At 34.9% G+C, this 7,846-nt stretch overlaps 1 protein-coding gene across 1 annotated transcript; it reads left to right on the plus strand.

The window, feature by feature from the left end:
• Positions 1 to 4,225: 4,225 nt before the first annotated feature.
• On the plus strand, positions 4,226 to 7,283 carry LOC132169746 (putative transcription factor bHLH107). The gene is made up of 2 exons (XM_059580729.1): positions 4,226 to 4,549; positions 6,771 to 7,283. Exons 1-2 carry the CDS (start codon positions 4,226 to 4,228, stop codon positions 7,281 to 7,283), a joined length of 837 nt encoding a protein of 278 aa, XP_059436712.1.
• Positions 7,284 to 7,846: the final 563 nt, after the last annotated feature.

Here is a 7,846-nt window from a genome sequence, read left to right on the forward strand (position 1 = left end):
GTGACTTGTCAATGCTCAAGAAACGAAGTTGAGGTTTAACCATTCAACTTGTTGCATACCACCTTTGTGTCACATTTCATATAACATATTCATTGTGCCAAGTCACACGTTGTGTGGCCATAGTCTAACGACAAAGCTATTAGACCATATTCATGCCTTCTAAACCACAACTTCCCTTCTATCCTCCATCAGACAACTCCGTGAGCTTGGGTCATAGTTGAAAAAATGTCAATTGAGAACTGAAATAAGTCATGAGCAAGTGAATTCTTACAAGAAATCTCTGCTTTGATGTTACCCATGTGAATTTTTGCATATTGTCATGTTTGCACCATCAAATATCAATGGTACAATAATTTTGACTTTTTCAAGGAAAAGATGACTTTGATGTTGAAGCGTTTAACGGGAATAAAAAGGCTTCTAGTGCAGCGTTCAACAAGAAAAATGTAATATGCATGACAAGGCCTGACGTATGTCAAAGCTAATACAAGTGAACAAGAATTTCTTTCTTTAATCTAATACTACAAGTAATTTAATAATAAATTTATAATCCGATCATAATGTCAATATTGACCTTTAGACGAATGGCATATATATTCCCTTAAATCAAGAGAGAAAAGGTCATGAGGTTTGCAACCCCATTCATGTGGATAAACCATGGGACCAAGGCATTGAATAATGAAATGAAATGTTTTTTTTTTTATTATTATTATTCAAACTATACAAGAATCAATAGTTTGAATAAAAAAAAATCATTAGATAAGCTACTTTGTAAAAAAAAAAAAAAAAAAAAAAAGAATATAAAGACAAATTAATATCAAAAGAATCATTGCCCTTCCCCCGAAGGAGTTAGGTTTTTTGTTTATTTATTTTTTTTCTTGAATTTCATCTGTCTATAAGAAAAATGGTCTTTACCGATCGATAGTCGTCGCTAAAGGCTTTAATATGGTCGTTAATGACTATTATGTCCTTGCTAGTGTGGTCGTATTTGCGCCAGTCTTTAAAAACTCATTATAGATGTGAGGTTTGCATAGTTTTAGCCTGAGAGGTTTCAATTCAAGGATAACACATGGATATTTTTTTTTTCATACTTTATAAAAATCTAGAGTTGTATTTGACCAAGAAATCACATTAATTCTTCAATATTGGAACAATATTATTGGGTAAATTTTAATAAAAATATATGTGTTTAGGTCAATGATATATATATATATATATATATATATACAAAAAGTTTCTTTAGATCTCTTTCAATATTATAGTATTTGTATCTAGTCAAATGGTGGAAAAGTCCTAATCTAACCCTACAATTCTCACTCATTGCAAGTTAATTGAATCCCTAATTGCCTTCTTCTTCTTTTTTGGTGTTCCCCAATCTCCTTCTTGATGAAGGAGGATACCACATGTATATAAAAAAGGTCTTTTATAATTATTTGGGGAAACTTCACTAAGTCCCCCCCCCCCCGGAAGTTCCAGTTGATTTGACAAATACCCCCTAAATTTTTAAAACTCTCACTTAGACCCCCTGAACTTTGGTTTGCTCTCACTTTGGACCATTTTGTTAGTTTTCAACGTTAAAGTCAAATAGTTTAATTTTTTATGCCCATTTTACCCTTACCCTAAAACTACATCGTTTTGTGCCCTAAAACTATAACACCTACCTAGCCCAAAACGACGTCGTTTTAGGCATTAATTTTTTTTTTTTTTTTTTTTTAAAGAAAAGCAAAATATTAAAAAAAAAAAAAAAAAAAACGAAATCGGAGCCACCCCTTTGCCAAAATGGGGTGGCCCGACCACCCCATTTTTGGCCAAGGTGGCTGGAGCCACCCCCTGGCCAATCTGGGGGTGGTCGAACCACCCCCATGGCCAAGGGGGTGGTCCGGCCACTCCCAAAAGGCAAAAAAGAAAAAAAAAAGAAAAGAAAAGGGGATTGGGTGTTTTGGGGGTGCCCCGCCCCCCCCCCCCCCCCCCCCCTAATTTTTTTGGCCTTTTGGGGGTGGCTGGGCCACCCCTAGACCGGCCAGGGGGTGGCTGGAGCCACCCTGATTTCGTTTTTTCTTTTTTTAATATTATGCTCAAAACGACGTCGTTTTGGGTTGGGTGGTGATGTAATTTTGAAGCCCAAAACGGTGTAATTTTGGAGCCCAAAACGACATAGTTTTGGTTGAGGGTAATTAAAATGAGTATAAAAAGTCAAACTGTTTGATTTTAACGTTAAAAACTAATAGAAAGGTCCAAATTGAGAGCAAACCAAAGTTCATGGGGCCTAAGTGAGAGTTTTGGTAATTCAGGGAGTGTTTGTCAAATCGGCTAGAAGTTCAGAGGGCCTACTGAAGTTTTCCCTAATTATTTTCTCATTTATCTTTTTGACAAATTATGGAAACAGTCAAACTATGATAAATAGATTGATAGCGTCCCATCAAAATCTTATAATGAGCTGGTTTTAAAATTTCATGCTATACTATTTGAGGAAAATGATCATTTCCATCCCTGATGTAGATTAGAGTGCTTGGAACTTCATTAAGAAGACTCATGGAAATGTAGGTGTGAAGGGGCCCAGGGAGCCGAACCAATTAGAGGAGTCAAGACAAGATCACAGACTCATGCAGAAGAGCTGTCAAAATAGTCATAGGGGCCACTGTTTGATATCTCGTCCGATTACAAGCATCAAATTGACTTCCAGAGAGCTTCGTCTCCAACTTCGTATGAAAACAATTCGAACGAGAAGATTGAAGTGACTTCCCGATAGCTTCATCTGCAACTTCGTCTGCAGATTAGTCACACAATATTCCAGAGAGCTTTGTCTGAACTCTCGTCTGCAAGCCGTCCAGACGCTTATGTTATATTTCAATTTACGTACTTCAATTTTAGTTTTATGTTGTGACCATCCAAACGGAAGTTGTTTCATCTGGACGGCCAGTGGTTTTCACGTAATTTAATTTCAGTTATTTAGTGACCGTCTGGATGAAGGTATGTTCTACCCATATGGCTAGCATAGAAGTTTAAACCAACTTAATCTATTCTTACTACTAGGGTTAGGAGTTTGGGGCTATAAATACATATTTATAGCCTCAAGAATGTCGCTTTTTATTATTATTTAGTTTTTCTCAATAAGAAAGTTCAAATTTGAGTTTCTTTATTATTTTTCTTTAAATCCTAAATAGACTCTAGCGTTTTGAGAAGATTTCTTAGATCTTTGATAGACTCAAGATCTAAATGTTATTTATCCCTTCTTCTTGCAGTTTGTCTATACACCCACGACGTCATGCTAGATCAATCTTATTTGAAAGGGAGAAGAACCCGAGCCCTTAATTCTAAAGAAGCAATACTTTCTAAAAAAAGAATAAAATAAAATAAAACAACAATATTACTCCTCTTAAAGTAAGAGACTGGCTCTCCATTTCAAATCGGTGTCAGGTTGTTACAATATAATGATCTATAAGATAACTCTCCCATGTAAAAATATTTTATGATGAATTCAGATGTAGTGGTAAAGTTGATTATAAAAATTAAAAAAAAAAAAAAAATTGTTCAAACATTGTTTCAAGTGCGAAGTTTTAGTTGGAGTAAATAATTTTTTTATTCACAGTTTAAAGTTTTTTAATTAAAAAAAAAAAATATATAAAAAACTATAGTGGGGCTTAGAGTTTTTAATGAATAAATTCTTACGAAAAAACAAAAAAATCACAGTCACCCACATCATAAAATGACATTGTATGATACATATATTGAACCCACTTGATAGTTGAGCTTTATATTAAATTACATACAATATTGATAGATTATGAGTTGAAAATGAGTGCTATATATTAATATGTTCATACAACTTACTCACTCCCCTCATCGCAAATCATTGTTGCTGATCATCATCCCTTTCCCTTCTGGTTTTCTCCAATTTCTTCATCACATGCATCCAAATCCCAGATAAATTGATCAACAGCCACCAAATTCTCTCCCTCCCCGAAAACCTTGCCTCGAAATGCTCCACTGCTACTTATTGAACACCATAAAGAAGAAAAAAAAATGTAAAAATGTTTTCTTACTGATTTCTCCTCTCCACAAACCACCCACCTTTGTCCTTTAGCCTAATGGAAGGTATGAACAAAGCTTGCCCACAAAGCTTGAAGCTCTCTTTTTGGTTCTCCCCCATTACTCGCCCACCCGGTTTATTGTCTTCAAGCTTTGGTTCATAATATTTGAATACAAACTTAAACTAGTTTTGACGCAAATGGATTCCTACTCATACAACTCAAATTCTTCATACGTGTATGACCCAAATACTTCGTTCGGGTCTGACTTTGAGAGGCTGTTCGACCCGTTTAGTATTAATGGGGTTGTGATAGGCGGGTCAGCGGCGCCATCTCACTCTCTGGTGTTGGATAGTGAGAAGGGAGAGCTTGTGAAAGCTCCGGCGAGAGTAGGGAAGAAAGGGGTGTCGGAGGAAAAGACCTTGGCGGCTTTGAAGAGTCACAGCGAGGCGGAGCGGAGGAGAAGAGAGAGAATCAATGCTCATCTCACTACTCTTCGTGGCCTAGTGCCCTCCACTGACAAGGTAATTTTTTTTTTTTTAATAATTGGGATATTCTGGCCTTCGCCCCAACTAAATTCCGACAACATCATGCAAAGCGCCCCTTAATTTAAAATGGGTCTGTTCCAAGAAATTATTTACACTTAAAAAAGTTAAACTTTAGACCTGATACTTCGTGAGACAGTAGATCAAGGAACTTGTCTGTTGAACTAATTTGTTTTTATTTATGTTGGTCATAATCTATGTTAATAGTAGTACAATAAATTAAACATGTTGGTCGTAATCAGTGGCAGTACTAGCTAGTACTAGATTCTGATCAGTTTATTTTGTCTGTCAGTTTTATAGATTGTTTGGTTTGCTAATTGGTTTGCCTGTTCATCTAAATTTGTCGAGCTTCAAAAACTTGAGAATTTGAGTGAAAGAAAAAAAGGAATCATTCAGATGATCTTTGTAAACTTAATTAGCTTTCTTCATATTCCGTTTCATAGAAAGAAAATGATTCGGAAGAAGAAGAAGAAGAAAAAATGAAACGAAAGATGAACTTTAAACTTTTATTTTACTTGCTCTTTCGTTTCTGCAGCAACAACTTATAAATGGAGGTTTAAGAGATACACTGACGAAAATTGTGAGGTCTAGCTGATTGTATGCATCTTTTTATGCTTATTTTTATTTTTATTTATCATGAAATCCACACTCAATACAAATTTCAAACATTCAAAACATTTATATTATACATGTATTTTTAATATTTAATTAGGATCTAAATTTGAGTTGAGTCGAGTCCACTTCCAAACAAGGTAACAAGCTCAAGGCTATCAATATCTTATTGACCACCTGCTGTGGTATTTGTGTATATATTTTGGGAAAGAAATTGAACTCCCAAAGTTATGTTACTCAACAAGTGCATACTATTCTAAGATTTGATATCTCCATTATTGAACTCAAATGGTTCTTTCATTGCGTCATTTGTGCTCTTGGATGGTCAACTCTAGACCTAGGAGTTGCTAAAGTAAACCATGAGATACATCATCTTTATATAATACAAGGATGTTAAAACCAAGACACTCTAGCTAAGATTTGTCCAAATTTTTAGGAATTAATCCGTTCGAGTAGGTGATTAGTCAGTTCAATAATTATTTAAGCAGTCGAGTCTAGCTTATACATGCCCTCTCATATTTCTGTCCAAATTACTTCGAATCCCAATCCAAAATTTGGATATCTTGCCAGCCATATCAGGTAGGCTCTTTGCTCGGGCGGAGTTTCCTACCCAGACAAAAGAACCTCACTCGCATATTGTCCCGAAAGGAGGGAACAAAAGTAATAATAGGCCAGGATCCATAATTGCAGAAATCCGTTTCACAATTAGAGATTTAATAATATTTTATTAGTAAGTCCCACTCTGAAACCCAATGAAACACAAGATAAATGCAGTACTTCAAGTTCTCCAGTTTTCTTTGCGCGTAATCTGCAGAATGTTCATATCGTGGAGGGGTTGTCTACCACAGAGGTGTGATTGGATAGAAATATTTTATGAGTAAACGTAGTCAGTAGGGTGACATGTATATGTGTTGGATGATCATTGGTTGGATTGTGGGGACCGAGTGCCAGTTGGTGTGTTACAGATGCCTTCAAAATAAGACGTCTATCTCTTAACTATTAATATATGCTAATTGGTCTGTGTTGCTCAACTTATTATACCATATTTTCTCTTCGTTATTTGCACCCTAAGCAAGCCAAAATCATCACATTTTTTTAACTTCAAGCTTGCTGCGTTTGTTAACGCGTTTTCGAGGCATTTTTTATTTTTTTTTTAAGAGTGTTTTGTTAATATTTTAATTTTGAAAAGATAAAACCAAAGAGAGAAAACAAAAATTTTAACAAACGACATCGGCGGGTCAACGTCCATTTGTTTGTTAAGACTAGATTGATCCGTGTCGTAGTTAATTTCATGTGAGGCCTAATACGTTGAATATTTAATTTAAATTGAGGTGATTTGACGCAGTCAAAGCTCGATCTCATGACATTTGACTCTCATACCATATTAAATTATCAGTTATTTCAAAAGCTTAAAGTGATAAAAAGAGATAAATTTAATCACTTAATCATTACTTTAGCAAATTGCAGGACCATTGTTTAATATATGTGAAACAAATATATACAATAGCAATGCCCATCTTTATTTTTTTATTTTTATAGAAGTATATATATAGTAATTTATTTATTTCTTGTGAATTTATGTTCTTAGATGGACAAGGCCACACTGCTGGCTGAAGTGATCACACAAGTGAGAGAAATGAAGAACACAGTAGCAGAAGCAAGCCAAGGCTTTCTCATTCCAATGGATGCTGACGAAGTTAGGGTTGAAAGCTGTGAAGATGGAGAAGAAGAAGGAGCCGTGTGTTACAAGGCATCTATCTGCTGCGATTACAGACCCCAGCTTTACTCTGAGCTAAGACAGGCCATTGATGCTCTTCAGCTTGAGATGGTGAAGGTGGAAACATCAACTTTGGGAAGCAGGGTGAAAAATGCATTTGTTTTCACGTGCTGCAGAGGAGATAATATTAATCTTGAAGAACGCCAAAGCCTTGCAAATCATGTTCACCAGACCTTGAGTTCTCTTCTTGATAAAGCTGCAGCCATGCCAGAATGCTTTCCAAGAACCGAAGTAATCCCAAGTAAAAGGCGAAGGGCTGCTTTCTTTGACACCTCCAGTTCTACTTCATCACCAGGAAAGCTGCCTAAATGCTGCAGTGACTGATTCTGCATTATTTGTTGCACACCATGTCTTCATAGGCTAAATATTTTATGTATGGGATGATATAAACAACACCTCCTCCAATTAATGGACATGCATTCAAGATTGTCTTTGGATATCCAATGGGTACAGAATAATTTCCTCAAGTTTTAGCAACTATTTAGAGTAAGAGGCTCAGCAAAAAAAAAAAAAAAAAAAAAAGAGAGAGAAAACTTGCTTAATCTTTCTAAGTATTTTATCACTTCTGTAATTACAGTTCAAAAAATCTTAATTTTGTGTATCAAATTTTAAAATGTTACAATGTTACCCATCCGGTTTTTGAATTAAATCAGACGGAAAATGAGTGAAATGAAATAACCTTTATACGTATATTAAAGTAATTTTTTAAAACATATATATATATATATATATATATATATATATATATATATATATATATTCAGAATTTTCAAGGCTTTAAAGTCTAATGGATGATTGACATTGTAAATTTTTTTAAGTTGGATATAGTAAATTGGGATTTAGATCCCCTTATATTTTCTAAAATATGAGATTTTCATATTCTAGAA

The sequence above is a fragment of the Corylus avellana genome, chromosome 1 (genome assembly GCF_965113065.1).
Source record: "Corylus avellana chromosome 1, dhCorAvel1.hap1.2, whole genome shotgun sequence".
Lineage (NCBI taxonomy): Eukaryota > Viridiplantae > Streptophyta > Magnoliopsida > Fagales > Betulaceae > Corylus > Corylus avellana.